General features: G+C 60.6%; 2 protein-coding genes across 5 annotated transcripts; both read right to left on the bottom strand.

Annotated features, from left to right (window-relative positions):
• Window positions 1-1,039: 1,039 nt before the first annotated feature.
• SLC25A10 (solute carrier family 25 member 10) lies at window positions 1,040-9,775 on the bottom strand. 4 transcript variants are annotated; one of them, XM_034943122.4, is made up of 11 exons: window positions 9,537-9,775; window positions 7,008-7,127; window positions 6,468-6,582; window positions 6,319-6,367; window positions 6,001-6,042; window positions 5,197-5,240; window positions 4,980-5,050; window positions 4,561-4,653; window positions 4,192-4,269; window positions 2,171-2,227; window positions 1,040-2,082 (listed from the first exon to the last, which is right to left on the bottom strand). In XM_034943122.4, exons 1-11 carry the CDS (start codon window positions 9,627-9,629, stop codon window positions 1,981-1,983), a joined length of 864 nt encoding a protein of 287 aa, XP_034799013.2. In that variant the 5' UTR covers window positions 9,630-9,775; the 3' UTR covers window positions 1,040-1,980. The 4 variants fall into 4 exon arrangements, with proteins under 4 accessions (XP_034799013.2, XP_008954750.3, XP_034799014.1 ...); XM_008956502.4 differs by lacking the exon at window positions 9,537-9,775 and adding an exon at window positions 8,560-9,478; XM_034943123.3 differs by lacking the exons at window positions 1,040-2,082; window positions 2,171-2,227 and adding an exon at window positions 2,273-2,492 and having other exon boundaries at window positions 9,537-9,765.
• A 4,889-nt stretch (window positions 9,776-14,664) lies between these two features.
• MRPL12 (mitochondrial ribosomal protein L12) lies at window positions 14,665-18,912 on the bottom strand. The gene is made up of 5 exons (XM_008956500.6): window positions 18,609-18,912; window positions 17,754-17,940; window positions 17,468-17,551; window positions 15,145-15,279; window positions 14,665-15,060 (listed from the first exon to the last, which is right to left on the bottom strand). The coding sequence occupies exons 1-5, from the start codon at window positions 18,680-18,682 to the stop codon at window positions 14,944-14,946; spliced, it is 597 nt and encodes a 198-aa protein (XP_008954748.1). The 5' UTR covers window positions 18,683-18,912; the 3' UTR covers window positions 14,665-14,943.
• Window positions 18,913-19,077: the final 165 nt, after the last annotated feature.

Below are 19,077 nucleotides of genomic sequence, written 5' to 3'. Positions count from 1 at the left end.
TTTCTGAGACAGGGTCTTGCTCTGTTGTCCAGGCTGGAGTGCAGTGGCACAATCATGGCCCACCGTGGCCTAAATCTCCTGGGCTCAAGTGATCCTCCCACCTCAGCCTCCCAAGTAGCTGGGACTACAGGTGCGTGCCATGACGCTCAGGTAATTTTTAAATTTTCTGTACAGATGGAGATCTCACCATATCGTCCAGGCTAGTCTCGAATTCCTGGGCTCAAGAGATCTTGCCTCAGCCTCCCACAGTGCTGGGATTACAAGTATGAGAGATCACACCCAGCCCACCATTACATTCTTTTTTTGAAATGGGGTCTCGCTCTGTCACCCAGGCTGGAGTGCAGTGGTGCGATCATAGCTCACTGCAGCCTCGAACTTGCAGGCTTAAAGGATCCCACCGCAGCCTTCCAAGTAGCTGGGACTACAGGCTGTTTGCGCCACTGCACTCCAGCCTGAGTGACACAGTAAGACCCTGTCTTAAAAAAAAAAAAAAAGGGCATCTTTGGGAGGCCAAAATGGGCAGATCCCCTGAGCTCAGAAGTTTGGGACCAGCCTGGGTAACATTGTGAGACCCCAACTCTACAAAAACATACAAAAATTAGCCAGGTATGATGGTGCCCGCCCATAGCACCAGCTACTTGGAAGGCTGAGGTAGAAGACTGGTTTGAGCCCAGGAGGCCCAGGTTAGTAAGCCAAGATCGTGCCACTGCACTCCAGCCTGAATGACAGAGCCAGATCCTGTCCAAAAAAAAAAAAATTAGTGCTTGCTGTTGGTGGAGTCTACAATGTCTACACGGAGTAGCTGGGACCCCACGGAGTCTACAATGTCTGAGACCCTCAACCCCAGCCTCACCGTCTTGTTCCCTTCCCCCCACACCGGTTTTGGTTCCTCCTACTTCCCCAATTCCTTCATCCAAATGCACAGCGAGGACCCTGGCTCCTCCCCAAAAGGCCTTGGCCCGGTCCTCCTTAGGGGATGCAGGGGGTCCTGCTGGTCTGGACAGCAAGGCAGCCAGCGGGCAGGCAGCGCAGGCAGGAATAGATGTGGCAGCTCCCGGCATTTATTGATTGCAGCCCCCACAGAGCACACTGCCCTTCCCAGGTGGGGTGAAGCCCAGCGACCAGGGAAGCAGAGGATGCAGCATCCGCCCCGTCGGACTCCTTGTCGGGAAGAAGGCCCTGAGGAGGAACTGCGGCCCGCCTGGGCCATTCCCCCAGGGAGCCAAGCGGGGGGGCCCAGGGGCCCGAGGGACGCAGGCACAATCCCTGAAGACAGAGACCACCTGCTGGTGAGTGGAGAGGCTTTGGCAAAACTAACTGTTAAAGCCACTGCAGGGCAGGCAGCGGCGGGCGGGACCTCGGTGGTCCTCGACCCTCACCCACAATGGCTCCAGAACCACTCTGGGCCACTCCCTCCCAGGCACTCGCTTGTGGTCTGCGTTGTTTGTTCATCCCACCCAGCTGCGGGGTCTCACGGGGAGTTGCAGCTGCCCGAGGACATGGAAGGTCTGGTCGCTCTCAGCAGACACAAAGTGCAGAGCTAGCACTTGGGTGAGCAACAGCCAGGCTGCACCCACACTCTGCCACCCAAGTCCTCGATGGAAAGTGCTGGAAGATGCTGCTTTGGGCATCGGGGGCAGGAGGCAGGGATAATACCCCTCCCCTGGCCCAGGAGAGGGGAGAAATCAGCCTCTGGTAGCCCCTGTTCCCCTGAGGAGCTGCCAGCGGGAGAGGGGCAAGGCCACGCAGTGCCCAGCCGGGAGAGCCTGGTAGCCAGAGCGGGGGTGGTGCAGCTACAGCTGAGAGGGGACGAGGCCAGGAGGAGCTCAGCCAGCAGGTGGGGGGACAGCAGGGGCCTGCTGCGGAGGACGGGTGGCCACGGCCGGGGAGGTCGTGGCCCCAGGAGCAGGTGCTGGGCTTGGGACTCTTTGGAAGAACCTAGCGTGGCTGGCCTGGCAGCCCAGCCATTCCCACGGCTGGTCAGGATGGCACTTTGATGCCAAAGTTTTTGCGTAGCTGTTCCAGAAACACAAAAGTGAGCACGGTGTGGGGGATGAGGCGGATGCCAGCTGGGACGAGGCCCTGGAGGGAGACAGGGAAAATGAGAGACACAGAGCCCGAAGGGACCCGCTCCCCATTGCCCAAGCCGCCACTGCCGCCACCACTGCACCTTGTAAAAGGCCAGAGGCCCGAGCTTCGCTGTCTCCACGGCGCAGTGGAAAACGCCCTGCAGAAAACGCAGTGAAACAATCCAAAAGGCTGCTTCTCACGCAAAAGGCAACGAAAATCCCCTCCCAGGCACCAGCCAGGCACGGTGGCCTGGGCATTCTCAATGTGGGGTGTGGGTGTGGGTGGGTGTGAGCGGCGGCTGCTGGCTGGTAACAGGTGACCACAGGTCTGCAGGCACCAGCCAGGTCAACGGCCACCCTGCCTGCTCATGCGGTACAACCAGGGCCCGAGGGTGCAGCCCAGGGTCCAGTGGGCAGAGGGGGCTGTGAACAGAACCATGAGAATCAGGGATGCAGCACGGCAGGGTCAGGGAGAAGAAAAGGGACAGAGCCACGGGCTCTGCAAACGTGGAAGCCCCATGGAGTTGGCGGGGGCCCAAGACAGGAGACCCAGAGCACCTATGAGGCACAGACTGCCATGAACCGCACCACCTCTGTTAATCTGTGAAAGAAATGTTTTGGCTGGGCACAGTGACTCACGCCTGTAATCCCAGCACTTTGGGAGGCTGAGGTGGCAGATCACTCCAGGCCAGGAGTTCAAGACCAGCCTGGCGAACATGGCGAAACCTTGTCTCTACTAAAAATACAAAAATTAGCCAGGAGTGGTGGCACGTGCCTGTAATCCCAGCACTTTGGGAGGCCGAGGCAAGCGGATCACCTGAGGTCAGGAGTTCAAGACCAGCCTGGCCAACATGGTGAAACCCTGTCTCTACTAAAAATATGAAAAATTAGCCGGGCATGGTGGCGGGCGCCTGTAATCCCAACTACTTGGGAGGCTGAGGCAGGAGAATCGCTTGATCCCAGGAAGTGGAGGTTGCAGTGAGGGGAAAAAAAAAAAAAAGAAAAGAAATGTGTTTTTTTGTTTGTTTGTTTTTTAAGACAGAGTCTCGCTCTGTCACCCAGGCTGGAGTGCAGTGGTGCAATCTCGGCTCACTGCAACCTCCGCCTCCCGAATTCAAGCAATTCTCCTGCCTCAGCCTCCTGAGTAGCTGGGATTACAGGCATGCGCCACCAGGCCCAGCTAATTTTTTTGCATTTTTAGTAGAGACGGGGTTTCACCATGTTGGTCAGGCTGGTCTCCAACTCCTGACTTGTGATCTGCCCGCCTTGGCCTCCCAAAGTGTTGGGATTACAGGCGTGAGCCACCGTGCCTGGCTGAAAAGAAATGTTTTAAGACAGTCTCACTCTGTCACCCAGGCTGGAATGCAGTGGTGCAATCTCGGCTCACTGTGGCCTGGGCCTCCTGGGCTCAAGGGATTATCCCACCTCAGCCTCCTGTGTAGCCGGAACTACAGGCATGCACCACCAAGCCTGACTAATTTTGTTTTGTTTTGTTTTTTTGAGACAGTTTCACTCTTGTTGCCCAGGCTGGGGTGCAATGGTGTGATCTCGGCTCACTGCAACCTCCGCCTCTCAGGTTCAAGCGATTCTCCTGCCTCAGCCTCCCGAGTAGCTGGGATTACAGGTGCACGCCACCACACCCAGCTAATTTTTTGTATTTTTAGTAGAGAAGGGGTTTCACCATGTTGGCCAGGCTGGTCTTGAACTCCTGACCTCAGGTGATCTGCTTGCCTCGGCCTCCCAAAGTGCTGGGATGATAGGCATGAGCCACCGCACCTGGCCCCTAATTTTTGTAATTTTGGTAGAGACAGGGTTTCAGTATGTTGCCCAGGCTGGTCTTGAACTCCTAGACTCAAGCAGTCTGCCTGCCTCAGGCTCTCAAAGTGCTGGGGTTACAGGCATGAGCCACTGAGCCGGGCCAAGAAGTCTTCTCTAAAAACAAAAACAAGGCAAAGGTATTCAAAGGCACAACCCTCTCCCAAGGCAAGTGCTGTGCAGAGACAGGCAACTAGAAGGGAGGGACACCCTTCCCCGGGTCCCCAGTGCGAGTGTCCACCCCCCGCAGAGGTGAGGGGACTCACTGGGCTGTGCAGCCCAACTGCACAGGCAGGGCCCCACTCACCTCATACTCCCCCTTGGAGTTCATCAGGCGAGTCTTCAGCACATCCAGGGGCTGACACAGGAACGTGGCACATCCACCCTGAGGAGGGGGCTCGTCACCAGAGGCCTGTCAGGTACCCCAGGCACCATCGCCGAATCCCACCCACATGCCAGCCCCTCCACCTGACTCCTAGGGTGGGCCAGGAACATGCTGGCGGGGGCACCAGGCTGACCCATGAGCTCCCAAAGCCCTGGCACCCACTTATGAGCCCCAGGGGGCACTGCCAGATGCCCAAGGCCCCCGCCTCCCCCAGCCCTCGCCCCATCCTGGGTGCCCTCAGCGCCCAAGGCCGGCCCAGGGACGCCCGCCCTAGCCATGCAGGCCACTTACTGCAATAAAGCTGGCGACAAAGTGAGTGAAGATGTTGTCAGAGAGGTACCCGGTGCTAAGGACCAGCTGCTTGGCCTGGTCGTAGCAGGACAGCTGCAGGGGCACAAGGGCAGTCAGGGCAGTAGGGGGGACCCCAGCTTGGGGAAAGCACACAGGGCCCCAGGCGACACCACCTGGCAATGGCCAAGCACCTGCTCCGTCTGTCCGTCCGTGAGGCCCAGACAGGGGAGGCACCTGCCCGAGGTCCTTCACAGGCTGCAGCCCTGACCCACCCGTGCCCCCCACCCTGCCCCACAAGGTCACAGCTGGTGGCTCCCCAGGAGGGTTTCGGCGCCCAGTGCCTTGTTCTATGGCCCCTCTGAAGATGGAGGTCAGTGGTCGCAGGCACCGCCCACACCCACCCCACGCAGGAGGCCTACCTGCCCCACAGTGACTAAGGCCCCTCGGCTGGATGCCATGGTTGCACCCGAGAACAGTCTCCTGAGACCCTCTGCACAAGGAAGGGGTGAGGCAAGGGGTGAGGCCAGGGGTGAGGCCAGGCACCTGGCCCAAATCCCTCGGCGCCCAGTCTTCTACAGCGCTGCCCACCCTGCCTGCCCCCCAGAACCCTGCCTGTGCACAGCACCTGCCCCTCACCTTCGCGAGCTACGCGGTACAGGCCATCCAGCGCATGGGCGTAGCTGCCGGGGACACGGAATGACCACATGAGACTCCCCCTGACCACCGGCTCCCACAGAGGGTCCTCCCAGGCCCCGATGCAGGCCGGGGGTTCTCGAGGAAGCAGAGGCCTCATGGGCCTGAAGATCTCTCCCTGGGAACATGAGGCTGGTCCTGACGTCCCACAGCCACCTCGCCCGCCCCGCCCGGCCCTCAGGGCGGAGGCTCCATCTTTTCCAACAGAGTCCCTGGCTGGGCACCGCTCCTAGCATGCAGGCCTCCTGCCCGTCAGCCCCCGGGGTCCTGGGGGAACACAGTCTGTGCGCACAGCTAGAAGCCAAAACTCCCCAGGGGTCCTTGGAAGGGGCGGGGGAAGTGGCTCACACTGCAGTTGGAGCGGACCCCGGGCCCTGGAAAGACCCCAGGCCGTGGCAGGAGGGCACAGCTGCCCTGAGCTGGGCAGGGAGGCAGCGCCTCCTTCGGGCGTTTCTGTTGCATGCGCTCTCTCCATACCTGGGGCGTTCGCCTCCGCACTCACCACCCTGGGGTGCAAACAGGCCCAGCCCCCAATCCAACAAGGCTCTCCCCACAGGAAGAACCCAAAGGTCCTGGGGGGCAGAGTGACACCCCCGAGTCCAGAACAGCCGTCAGGACCCTCCACGGACCGTGCAGGCACCGCGGCCTGCTGGAGCCCCAGCTGGGTCACGGCAGAGCAGCCAGGGGTCCGCTCCCGCCCGAACCTCCTGCACCCCAACCACCCCGAGAAGGCCGCCCATGACTCACTTGCGCCGCTGACCCTGGGGCAGCTTCACGTCGTTCTGCATCCTGAAACAGAAGCAGGCGGCGGGAGGGGCAGGAGGGGCGGGCGGGCCGAGGGGCATGGGCAGCCCTGGCAGCACAGGGGAGCTCACGCTGGTCAGCGGGGCCCACAGGACAGGGCACGCCGGGGCTCAGGGACACCCACCCTCCTATGCCCAGGACACCAGGGTCTCAGTAGCTTGTTCCAGGCTGACCCCACCCTGCAAGCAGCCCTGGCAGGCCCTGGCCTGTCTGGGGACAAGAAAGCCCCTGGCCTTGCAGGTGGGGTGGGGGAACACCAACCTGACGTTGACCAAGTCTGCGGGCGTCCCCACGAAGCCTCCAGCTAAACCTGCGGTGACACAAACCCCAGAGATGAGCCGTGCTGACACACGGTGTCCTCGGCCGACTTGACCACCCCGCGCCCCTCCCCCTCCCGCCCGGCAGCTCACCGCTGACGGAGCCCAGCAACACCTTCTGGTGGAAGGGGAGAGGCCCCTGGCTGCCCTTGGCCACGCGGTCCCGCACAGTCTCGTAGATGGCGAACCGAGTCAGGGAGTAGGTCATCTGGGGGAGAAGGGCCTGGCTTGGAGGGACAGGCACGCCCCACACCCCTCAGCCTCGCCACCCGGCCCAGCCAGGGATCCCCCTCAGCCCGAGGGGCCACAGGGACCCTGAGGGGCCTTCCCAAGGCCACTGTGCCAGCATGCGGCTGAGCCAGTTCACAAATCTAGAGCTGCACCCTGCTTTCTCACTCCCTGGGCCTCAGCTTCCCCACCGGTAAGTGGCGGTCTCAGGCCCAGCCCTGCAAACTGGGTGGGTGCCCATGGGAGGCCCACCCTGGGGTCACCAGCTCTCGGCCTGGTGGGTCGTTCCTTGCACAAAGTCTTGAAAAGGGGATGGAAGTAGCTTGGATGCCACTGCAGGACTCAGCCCCAGTCTGGGAGCCCTGAGGGGCCATGGGGAGCCCAAGGCTGGCACACACCACGCACCTGTCTGCACAGCGAGGCGCTCAGGCCGTTGTAGAGTGCCAGGATGCCGTCGGTACGCACCACCCGCAGCGCCATGCCCGTCATGCGCAGCTTCACCTCCTGCTGCGTCTGCAGATGCACCTGCGGGAGTGAGTGCTCTCAGACCCCACAGCGACCCCGAGGGATCGGTGCCAGGTTCATCCAGAGAGGGGGAAACTGAGGCAGGAGGCAGTGATAAGGCCTCCCACGGCCCTGCCCGGGGACTCCACACCCGTGCCTGGAACCAGCTCACACCACTGCTTTCCAATAGCAACCACACCAGTGGACACGGAGCTGAGAGTGTCCGCGAGCCCCGCGAGCGCCCCGCGTACCACCTGAGTATTGGCTGCACTGGCCGCAGGGGCTCGCCATTCTCCTTCTACAGATGAGGAAACTGAGGCACGGAGAGGCAACGCACCCGCTGGTGCCATCAGGATTTGGGCCCGGCGAGGAGACCCCAGAGCCCTACTTTTTATCCACCACACCACGTCTCAAGAGGGACAAACGTTTATGGGCGCTCAGAAACGGCGAGGGAGCCTGCAGGACCATGGGAGACTGAGGAGGTAGCCATAGAAAGCCTTGAAAGGCAGCAGGAGCTCAGCAGCAGACAAGGGGACAGAGCATAGCGGCCTCCTCCGCAAAGCACCTAGGAGCTGTGGGCAGGCACTCGGGGGCTGTCAGCCCGACAACCTCCCATTCCGTTGGCCTCCACCACTCACAGAACCTCTGCCTCCTTGCCTGGCCAGCTGAGAGCTCCCGGCAGTAGGGGGATTGGCCAGGGCCAGACAGGAAGGCCAGCACCTGGCCCAGGATCCCAGCTCCTGGGTCCCACCCCCAGCACTGACCCCAAAGAAGTCCTTCCGCTGCTCAGTGTGACCTGCACGTGCGCAGCCCCTGTCACTCACGCCCAGGGTCGGCAAGGATGGGTGGGGACAGAGAGGGGCCTCCCATTGTGCGAGCCCAGCAGAACAGAGGGACTGGGCCACACAGGCAGCAGCCCCCGTCCCGGCCAGATGCGATGGTAGGTACTGTAGGGACATGGGACAAAGTGATCAAGAAGCTTTAAAAGATCTTTCCAACGGCCAGGCAGAGAGGCCTGGTGAGCCGTCCTCAGGAGCACACCCTGACCACAGCGCCATATGCTGCCAGCAGCTGGCTGCTCCCGCCCTCCCAGGCCAGAGGGCAGTCCCGCCTCCCCCAGGCGGTGTTCTGCAGCCAGAGAGCGCCTGGTGGGGGAGGGCCAAGGGGCAGTGGGGCTCAGAGGGCCCCGGACAAGGGACAGCAGCACGCAGGTCCCGCCTTCAACACCCAGATGAACGTGGGAGAGGCCCCGGGGGGGGGGGGCACCTGTGCGGCGCCCAGGAGGAAAGGAAGAGCCCGATGCCAAGGAGGGGCTCCTTCTGCCCATGCCAGCGCCTTCCTGTTGCTGTGGCTGCATCTCACTGGCCGTGGCTGCCTGTGGCCTGGGAGCTCTGAAGGCCTCTCCCAGGACCAGTGAGGTCTCAGGTGCCCCAAGACGCCCACATCTGCTCACCTGGCCTTCACTCAGCGGCCAGCATTGTTGCTCATTAGTAAAGCCAGTCCCCTCAAAGGCTGCTGGAATACAAGTCCCCTGGGCAGGCTGCTAAAATAAAGGTCCCCCAGACAGGCGGCTGCCCAGTGACCACAGCCAGGTTCACAGGGCAGGGCCTGCTGGGCAAACTGTGCAAAGCCTCAGGCCCTTTCTTCTTTGTTCTCTGTGGCAAGACACGGTCAGAAAACAATGCCCCTTGGCTGTCCCTGGGAAACAAGGAGAGCTCTGTCTTATTTTGCCCCACAAGCATTTAAAAAAAAATAAAAAAACGGTGGCTGCTTCTCTGAGAAATGCCCACTTTCATAGGGCCAGGACCACACGCGTGCAGGGTCTCCTGGCATCTCTCCTGGGGGTGTGCTGGTCCTAACATCGCTTCCAGTGCCCACCCAGCTCTCCGAAGGAAGCAGCCCAAAGCCGGGGCATCGGGTCACCCCACTTGCCCAGGGACACGTCCGGAGGTGTGCTAAACACCCTTGGGTGGGGGGCGGCTTGGCCCACACCCTGGGTGTGCTACAGCCAGCACGTCTCTAGATGCCAACACCTGTGCACCTCACAGAACTCCCCCCACAACTTCTAACTAGGCGGAAGGAGCGTTCTTGAATGTATGGAGGTGGGTGGCTCAGAAAGGCCAAGTGACTCGCCCAAGGTCACCAGGTATTAAAGTGTAGAGCTGGGGCTGGATCGCCACCTGCCGAGAACTGGGAAGCCGGCTGGGAAGCTGGGGAGCGCGGCTGCGCCCTGCAGGCCTCGAGCTCGGCGGCCACCACTGGAGGGCCACCCGGGATCGGCCATCCGGACGTCGGGGGCCTCCTCGCCCTCTCCAGGAGGGAGCCCCGGGCGCGGCGATCCCCGGGCGCGTGGGGCCGGGCTGCTGCCTTTGCAGGCGTATCGGCGGCGCCAGGGTCCCATCCGCCCCGCGTCCCGGGCCCCGGCCTCACCTTGAGCAGGTCCAGCGGGTGCGTGCAGCAGGCGGCCCCGCAGGAGGCCAGCCCCCCGAAGTACCAGCGCGACACGCGCGCCTCGGCTGCCATGGCCCAAGAGAGCCCAATCCCGGCCCGACCACAACCCGACCCCTGCCCTACCCCGGCGTGTACCGGCCGCAGCGCCCCGCGCCCCGCGCCCCGCTCCCGGTTCAAAGCGCCGCCCGCGCGCCCGCACCCCGCCCAGCCAATGCGCGCGCGCGCCCCGGGGGCGGGACCGCTAGGCCACGCCCCCCTGCGATTGAGGCGGGCCCGGCGCCTTAAAGCGGCCGCGAGGGGCGCCGAGCGCGGTGGGCCCGGCCTGCGGACGCGCGGGTGCTCCGGGGCTGCTGCGTGGCCGCCTCCACTCCCCCGGGCCCCTGGCGTCCTCCCTTCCCCAGGCCGGAGCGCAGGGCCGAAGGCCACCGCCCGGGGACCGGCCCCAGGCACACGGGACCGCGGCGGGCGCCCTGCCAATCCCCAGGAGGCCCGGCCCCTGGCCCTGAACCTGCACCCGGTGGCCACCCCGCCGCGCAGGCGCTGGCTCGTGAGTCACCTGGCGGGGGCCACGTGTGTGCGGCGTGGGCCCTGCGTCCACACAGGTCTGCAACCCCTGCCTCCACGAGGGCTCAACCCCGGCCCACCTGCAAGAGAACAGAAAACCGGCTTCGGGAGCCGGGCGCGGTGGCTCACGCCTGTAATCCCAGTTAATCAGGAAGCTGAGGCAGTAGAATTGCTTGAATCCGGGAGGCAGAGGTTGCAGTGAGCTGAGATCGCGCCACTGCACTCCAGCCTGGGCGACAGAGCGAGACTCCATCTCAAAAAAAAAAAAAAGAAAGAAAAAGAAAAGAAAAAAAAACCTGCTTGGGGCCAGACTGAATGAAAACTGGGAAAAAAGGCGGTTAGGAAGGACTTGCCTCTCCCTTCCCACACACAGATGCCTGGAAGCTCCTGCTCAGTTCTGGTCTGGCTCTGACCAGACGCCCCAGGCAACCACCCTGGAAGTGGGGCCCCGGGGTGGATTCTGGGGCTCTTGTTCCCAGGAGATGCCTGCCTGCATCTGGGCCCCTGCTTGGATTCCACTTCCCTGCGAAGAACAAGGAGGCGCTGGTGTGTTCCTGGCCTAGGTGCACCTGCTGGGCAAAATGAAATTTAAGTCCCCAAGGCTGCTTTAGGGCTGGGCCACAGGGATGAAGAACCTGCAGCTCCAGCTTGGTCACTGCTGTCCGGCCTCCCCCACCCTCCAGGGCGAAGGGTGAGGGGCACTGGAAAAACAACTCGTGGTCCCTGGAACCCCTCAAGCACCAGAATGTGTCCAGCCCTGCCTCTGCGCATCCAGCGATGCCCTGGCTGTGTCAGAAGCGCAAGACGCACACTTAGGATTTTCAGCTTGGCTGTGGGTTTATTGGGCCGTAACCCCAACGTAGGCAGGCAGGCTATTTGTCTAAATCGGCCAACTGGAGGAGACTGTTTTCTAGACCCTTAGGTGGCCTCTGACCCCAGAAGTCATCAGCAGAAGATTTGGGTTGGGGAGTGAGCAGCTAACCAGAGGCGGTACCCCTGCCAGGAAGTGTGTCCTGGACCTTGGTTTGGTTGGGTCCCTCAGGTGTTGCCCACACAGACCGTAACTACCTGGCAATCAAGAAGGGTGCCAGATGGACACTGGGGGTGAAAACACAGCCACGCCTTGTGGGGAAGCGGGTGGAGGTGCTCAGGAGGCAACCAGGAGAGTACGGTGCAGCACTGCCCGCACCAAGCCTGGGCTGGGGCTCAACAGGAAGCGTGGAGATGGCGCAAATGCACCGCAGGGACTCAGAGGGATCACGCTGGGCTTAAAAGGCCCAGAGCAAACAGATTCAACCGTTAGGAAGCAGGGGAAGTGGCCCGATCTTAATGGAAATTTCCCAGCAAGAGGACGGGCTTCCTTGTCCGGGGCCATCCAGGCTCACACCTGAGTCCCGCAGACTTGGCTGTGCCCACAGCGCCTGTCTCACTCAGTGTAAACCAAGATGAGTTGCATCCATCGGCTCCCGATTACCAAGAATCAGAGGCGATGGATGGAAACCTTGGGGGAAGCAGGGCCTGGAGGGCCAGTGTCCCCTGAGTCTGTGAGACACTCCAGGAAGGAGGGGGGCGGGCCTGGGCTGCAACCTGTCCCTCCCAAGGCCACCTGCAAGACAGGGCTGAAACTGGCTGCTGGCGGAGACCCCCCAACCCACAGAACACTGGCTCCCTGCTGAAGGAGGAACTGCTCCAAAGCAGAAAGAGCAGGGCCCAGCGGGTAAGGAGCGGGAACTGAAGAGCTTCACAAAGAACAAAAAAGGCTGGGCAGGGCAGCTCTCACCTGTAATCCTAGCACTTTGGGAGGCCAAGGTAGGAGGATCTCTTGAGGCCAGGCGTTTCAGACCAGCCTGCGCAACACAGTGAGACCACATCTCTAAAAAAAATCAAAAGATTAGCCGGGCATGATGGCACGTGCCTATAGTCCCAGCTACCTGGGAGGATGAGGTAGGACAATTGCTTGAGCACAGGAGGCTGAGGCTGCAGTGAGCCTTGATCAGGCCACTGCACTCCAGCTCGGGCGACAGAGTGAGATCGTGTCTATATTAAAAAAATAAAAATAGGACAGGTGTGGTGGCTCATGCCTGTAATCCCAGCACTTTGGGAGGCTGAGGTGGGTGATCACCTGGGGTTAGGAATTCGAGACCATCCTGGCCAACGTGGTGAAATGCTGTCTCTACTAAAAATACAAAAATTAGCTGGGTGTTGTGGCGGGCGCCTGTAATCCCAGCTACTAGGGAGGATAAGGCAGGAGAATCGCTTGAACCTGGGAGGTGGAGGTTGCAGTGAGCCAAGATCGTGCCATTGCACTCCAGCCTGGGTGACAAGAGCAAAACTCACTCAAAAAAATTAAAATTAAAAAAGATAAAAATAAGGTTCAAGACCAGCCTGGCCAACAGGGTGAAACCCTGTCTCTACTAATAAAAATACAAAATTAGCTGGGCGTGGTGGTACATGCCTATAATTCCAGCTTCTTGGGAAGGTGAGGCAGGACAATTGCTTGAACCCGGCAGGTGGAGGCTGCAGTGAGCCAAGACTGCACCACCAGCCCGGGTGACAGACTGACACCCTGTTTCATAAAAATAAATACATAAATAAGTAAATAAAACATTAAAAAAATAGAACAAAAGTGCAAGGAGCTGTAGAGGACTGAAGTTTGTGAACTCTGTGAGCTAGAGATGCCGGGAGAGCAGTCAGAAGGTGAGGAATCCTGGAAAACAGGAAATGCATCCAGGGCCAGAGGCTTTTTCAAATGATGAATCTAGAACTGCAGGTCGGGGACTCACAAGGATCCCTGATGGATTCTCAAACGGATCGTAAGTTATGTCGGTAGGCCCAAGGGGGTGGTTGGGGCAGACTGAGCAAGCTCACGGGACAGGGCTCCCCGTCCAGCCTCCGACTGCGGCCTGGCATCCACCGCAGTGTCCTGCTGCTTGGCATCCACAGGTTATTTTGGGGGTCCCCCGGCAGGGAGGAAAGGGCCTCTCGGTGGCTCCTGCGAGTGGCCTGGCAGACGCCTGAGCCAGGGTAGACAGTGAGGAGTCGCGGGCAGAGATTTTGCTGGTCTATCTGGCCTGGGTGCAGCCTGGATGAAGACAGCATGTCTGTCTGACCCCAAGCAGAGCTCGTCCCTGAGCTCAGATGTTCGCTGCCTTCCAGAGGGGAAAGGCAGTTGGGGTCAGCAGGGCACCAGGCAGAATGCACCCAGCCCCAGGTGGCAGTGTCACCTCCTGAGGGAAGACCATTAACCCCTCAAAATGGATACCATGGCCAATGGGGACTTCCAGGCTTGGCTTGGGACAGCCTTTCCTGGGGACAGCAGGTTAGTCAGAGAAACTCTACCAGAAGGCCTTGGAAAAGGACCTGGGCCAGGCAGGGTGTACATGCACAGTGAGCCTGAAACTCCCTGCCCCTCCCGCTCCCCCAGGAGTCCCAGCCAGTGGGCAGCTCCCAGACACACGCTGCCCCTTTCTGGTCCCATCCAAGGGATCCTTCCACCAGGAAAACTGAGGCTGGAGGGCATGGCAGCCTACGGGGCCATCACACCGGGCATGTTTCCCGAAGCAGGTGCGGAACATGGCCTGTCTCTGGCCTCGTTGTGGGCCTACAGCCTGGGGGCTGGCTTTGGTCATGGGCCAGCTGACACAGAAATCCGCTGATTCTCTCCCAGGCTTGGCTGAAAACAGGTGTGCCCAAGAAAAGGCGGCCACGGGTCCTTAAAGCAAGGCCCCGGCCGTTCCAGCCAGTCCATGGGGCCACACCCCCTGTACTCAGCAGTGGCACCAAGGGGTCTGCAGCCCGAGAGTGGCTGCCAAGGGCTGCCCAGCACTGGGCCACACCTCACCAAGTGCACAGTGACCAGTGCTCCAAGCTGACCCCAGCACTCCCGGTCCCCATGTCCACAAGCCCCTCCTGCCGCTTTGCCCAGGTCCCAGGATACCCCACTTAAGGGCCCCAGAGGAATAGCTGACACCCCAACCCTGCAGATGGCAGGTGCATCCCACACCCCTCCCCAATCCCCCTGCGCAGCCCCGTGGCCGGGTTTAGGTTCAGGGGTACTTGCAGCCTAAGCTAGGGGTGGCATCGCCGGCTCCAAGGCTGCCTCGGTTTCTCAGGCGAGTGCTGAACTTCCTGTTGCCTTAAAGAGGGCCAACACTGAAAACAGGGAGGGTTCCCGCTGCCCAGGTCCTCCACACCACTGCCGTCCACCAGGCCCACTGTGGGGTCTCAGGACAGGGCCCTGCACACCGGGGACCCGATGAATGTCTGTAGACTCTCAGATGTCTGCTGAGGAGGCAGGGAACAAGCCTCCCATCCCGTACCAGCCTCGATCCCTGCACTGGCCCCACAGCTCGGCCTGAGCACGGCAGTCCACATACTGCCCGGATCCCCGCACTGGCCCGGCAGCTCGGCCTGAGCACGGCACTCTACACACTGCCCGGATCCCCGCACTGGCCCGGCAGCTCGGCCTGAGCACCGCACTCCATACACTGCCCGGATCCCCGCACTGGCCCGGCAGCCCGGCCTGAGCACGGCACTCCACACACTGAGCTGCACAGTGTATTTTTCTCAGCAGCCACCAGAGGCACATTCACCGGTGGCGCGTCCTGCTGGGCCTCCGGGTGCCGTCACCAGGCAGCAGCCGCCCCTCCCTCCCGCCACAGTAGGTCTGTGCGGCCTGTCCGGCCCCGCTGCGTGGCGCAGGCAATTCTCCCAAACGGCTCCACTGGGCGCCTGGTGCTGGGGGCGGAGCCAGTGACCACGGGAGGGCGGGACCTCGCCCGGGGCCCAGGGACCCCTGAACACAAGTCCTCCGAGCTGGAGGCTACTCCAGAACCACGGTGCCGCCCACCGCCTCCAGGGCCGCCTTGATCTTCTCCGCCTCAGCTTTGGCGACATTGGCTTTGATTTCCTGGGGCAGGGACTCCACCAGCTTCTTTGCCTGCCAGAGAGAGCAAAGTCAGGGACTGGGGGCCCTGGGCCGCCACAACGGAACCTGCCTCGGAACCCCCACCGCGGCACAGACCTGGACGAGGTTGATGCCTTGGATGTAGTTCTTGATTTCCTTGATCAGCTTCACTTTGTCCACGGGCTTCGCCTCGGTCAGGCGGACGGTGAAATGTGTCCGTTCTTTCGCTATGGGGATATCTTCTTCCACTGCCTTAGGGAGCAGGAAAGAAGGGGAGCCAGGTGACAAAGGGCTGGGGGGAGCTAACGCCTCCACTGCTGGGCCACCCCAGTCTAAAGCCCGAAGGGGAGGTGCAGCGGAGGCCCCAGGGAAGCCTGGAGTTGGAAGTCACGTCTCCCAACTCATCAATCCTTAACCAGCTGGTGCTTTTTCTTTTCTTTTCTCTTTTTTTTGAGACGGAGTCTCACTCTGTCATCCAGGCTGGAGTGCAGTGGTGCGACCTCAGCTCACTGCAACCTCCACCTCCTGGGTTCAAGCGATTCTCCTGTCTTGGCCTCGCAAGTCCAGCTGGTGCGTTTTCTCTCATGCTAGTCAGAGGCAGGTCTGCCCAATAACTCTTTGTAACATGCCTCGGACGGGAGCGGTGGCTCCGGTGGCTCACGCCTGTCATCCTAGTGCTTTGGGAGGCCAAGGCGGGTGGATCACTTGAGGTCGAGTTTGAAACCAGCCTGACCAATATGGTGAAACCCTGTCTCTAGTGGTGCGCGCCTGTAATCCCAGCTACTCGGGAGGCTGCGGCATGAGAATTGCTTGAACCCGGGAGGCGGGGGCTGAGATCGCGCCATTGCACTCCAGCCTGGGTGACAGAGTGAGACTCGGTTTCATAAATAAATAAAAACATGCTTCACGGTCCTTCCCTCAATACTCTACTCCCCTCTCGCTTAGAAAGCGTAACTTATGAGACCGGAAAGAACGACACCAAAAGTGCTTTGTAGATAAAAGCAGCGCCATTCCTTTCTCAGCCACGCTGCAGTGCACGTGTGCCGAGAAAATGACAACCCGCCATGGGACTGACGGGCACGCTGCGCTTCTGACGTGGCGCATGGAGACCCAGCACCACCCGAGGGCAGGGGGCTGCGTGTCCCCACGGCCTGGGAAGGCTATTAATAACATCTTCTCCCTCCTCAAAAGCAATCCAGTTTACACAACAGGCTCTACAGTAATCCCAGCTATTCTTACCCAAACGCTCGGCCTGAATCTAATCAGCCTTTAAACTACCTTCCAGTTCTCAGGCATGAGTGATGCTGCCCCATGGGCACCCCACGCATCTGGAACATGGGACACTCTACAGTACACAACCTGGTTCCCCAGTGGGGGAAAGGGGCTGAGGGGAGGGCTCCGGTGGAGAGGTTCACGCAACCCGATGACCAAACGCAACTGGCGGCTTCAAGTTCGCTGGTTTCCTTGCAAAGACCCAAGGACAGAGCTGCTTGTTACACCCCTTCGCCTGCGCCAGCCCCTACCTCGCTGCTGCTCCCTGAATTGTCAGACACCCTCTTGCCTGGTGACCTTGGTGCCTCCCCGTCCTCCGCCAGGAAGGCCATGCTCTCTTCTACAATGTCTGCCTCCTCTTTGAAGCCCACCTTGAACTTGGAACTCTCCCTCCCACCTTGAGCCTCTTCCCTCCTTTTCCCCACAATGCTTACAATGTTCTATTTGGTATAATTTCTTCCTTTCTTTTTCCTCTTTTTTTTTTTTTTTTTTTTTTTTGACACAGGGTCTTGCTCTGTTGCCAGGTTGGAGGGCAGTAGTATGATCTTGGCTCACTGCAACCTCCGCCTCCCTGGTTCAAGCAATTCTCTTGCCTCAGCCTCCCAAGTAGCTGGGATTACAGGCACCTGCCACCACGCTGGCTAATTTTTGTATATTTATTTATTTATTTATTTTTATTTTTATTTATTTATTTTGTTTGTTTGTTTGAGACAGTCTCCCGGGTTCAAGCTATTCTCCTGCCTCAGCCTCCCGAGTAGCTGGGATTACAGGCATGTGCCACCAGGCCCAGCTAATTTCTTTTTTGTATTTTTAGTAGAGACGGGGTTTTACCATGTTGGCCAGGCTGGCCTTGAACTCCTGACCTCAAGTGATCCACCCGTCTCGGCCTCCCGAAGCGCTGGGATTACAGGCGTGAGCCACCACGCCCAGCCTCTTTCTCCTCTCTCAGCTTAGTGTCTGTTTCCCTCCATTAGAAACATGGTCTCCACATGCAAAGTCGTGCACATCCATGGCAGGGAGTAGGTCCCAGGAGGCTGCAGGAGGCCGCACAGGTGTGCAGGCTGCAGACAATGACGGTAGCTGCAGAACCTGAGATACGGGACCACGGCACATGAGGCCACAGGCGAACTGGGCACCCCAGAAATGCCTCATTCTGCTCAGGACTCACCTCCTGGGCTGCTGCAGCAGGGACAGCCCCAGGCATCACACCACCCATCGGCACAAGCCCGACATCCTGGATCTTCAACGTTTTCTGCAGAGATAGAGAACAGTGTCCACAGCTGGCCCTCACACCAGCCGGAACCTACTGAGGAGGGGCAACTAGCCTGGCATGGACCTTGCACCTGGACAAACACACTTTTGACAATTTACCAAACTCCCAAAATACACCAGGAACAAAACACAGGGGCCCCGAAACTTCCAGCCCCTGGGTCTGTGCCACCCTCTCACGATACCTTCAGGAGCTCGTTGAGGTCTGAGATTTCCAAGAGAGTGAGGCTGGCGATGTCCTGGACGAGCTGCTGTATCTTGGGGGGGTACTCCTTGGGGGCGTTATCCAGGGGTGCACCAGCGAGGGCCTCACACCTCTGATGGCCGCTGCTCCTCATATGTCGCACGGCACAGACACATGGCACCTGTCGCCTAGCCCCCACCCCCAATTAAAACAGACTTGTCAGTCCTGGAATGGAAGGGGCTGCAGAAACCAGGGGGGCAGGACAACTGGGGGACTGGTGGGTACCATAAGCTCAGGCTGGTAATCACTAGCGCCGGAAATTACCTAGCTCCTTGGTCCCAGTCCAGGGTTCTCAGACCTCAAGGGGTCCGTATTGGTAAGATTTGCAAGTTACTTTAAATTCTTCAAAGAGCCTTAGAAAGCCACGTGTTTATTTGCAGCCATACCACTCAAACCTCAAGTTTCTGGTTTGAATGAACTACATCAACCCAGCGGTGGCGAAACTATTACTTAGGTGCATCTTCCTGCGCAAAGCCTCCCAAAACATGGGGCCCCCTGGCCGCAAAACGCCGCACCCACAGATGGGCCTTTGCTGCGGAAAAGGCTGAGGCCAAGGGAGGAGCAGGGAATCGTCCAAGGTCATCTGGGGCCGACCCCGGCGCTTTCCACGGCCCAGGAGGGAAGGGGCGTGCGCACCGGGAGGCCTCCTCCCCGCGCCCCCGATGGGACCCCCAAGCCCGGCCTGGCCGCTGCAGGGAGGCCGGCCCCGCCGCCCTCCTCGCCCGGATCGACCCCTCAGTGCCCGGCCGCCCCCTAACCTGCCTGCCGGCCCGGCCCGCCCCAGGATCCCGCGTACCTGGCAAGGCGGAACGCAGCGGCCCGAAGCCCAAGGCAAGGCCCCCACAGGGGGCGAGCGGCCGCCGGCAGCATCGGTCCGCGGGCTGGAAGGTCACACGCGGTTCCCCGGGTGGAGGCGACGCTCTAGCCGCCTCGGCCGCCGGGCATTCGAGCTGGGGAGGAACGCTCTAGCCGCCACGGCTGCCGGGCATTCGAGCCGGAAATGACGCTCTAGCCGCACCTCGCGCTAGCCTCGTCTCACCCTGAGATTACCCACAAGGCGGCGCGCTGCGCAGACGCAAAAGCGTCGTCTGTGGCGGTAGCTGGACATCGGGCGACCCTCGTCCCGCCGGGTTTTGGGGTCGCGCAAACGAGCGACGGGGGCTGGGGCTCCGGATTCAGGCGTTCTTTCTTCAGCGCTCACGGGTTTCTGTCCGTGCGCGATGCGAGCGAACGTCGCGGTCGAGGCTAGGGCCCCGAAGCCCGCA

Source organism: Pan paniscus, chromosome 19 (assembly GCF_029289425.2).
Source record: "Pan paniscus chromosome 19, NHGRI_mPanPan1-v2.0_pri, whole genome shotgun sequence".
Classification (NCBI taxonomy): domain Eukaryota; kingdom Metazoa; phylum Chordata; class Mammalia; order Primates; family Hominidae; genus Pan; species Pan paniscus.
The sequence above is the reverse complement of the archived record's forward strand: the minus strand, read 5'-3'. Positions and strand labels throughout refer to the sequence as shown.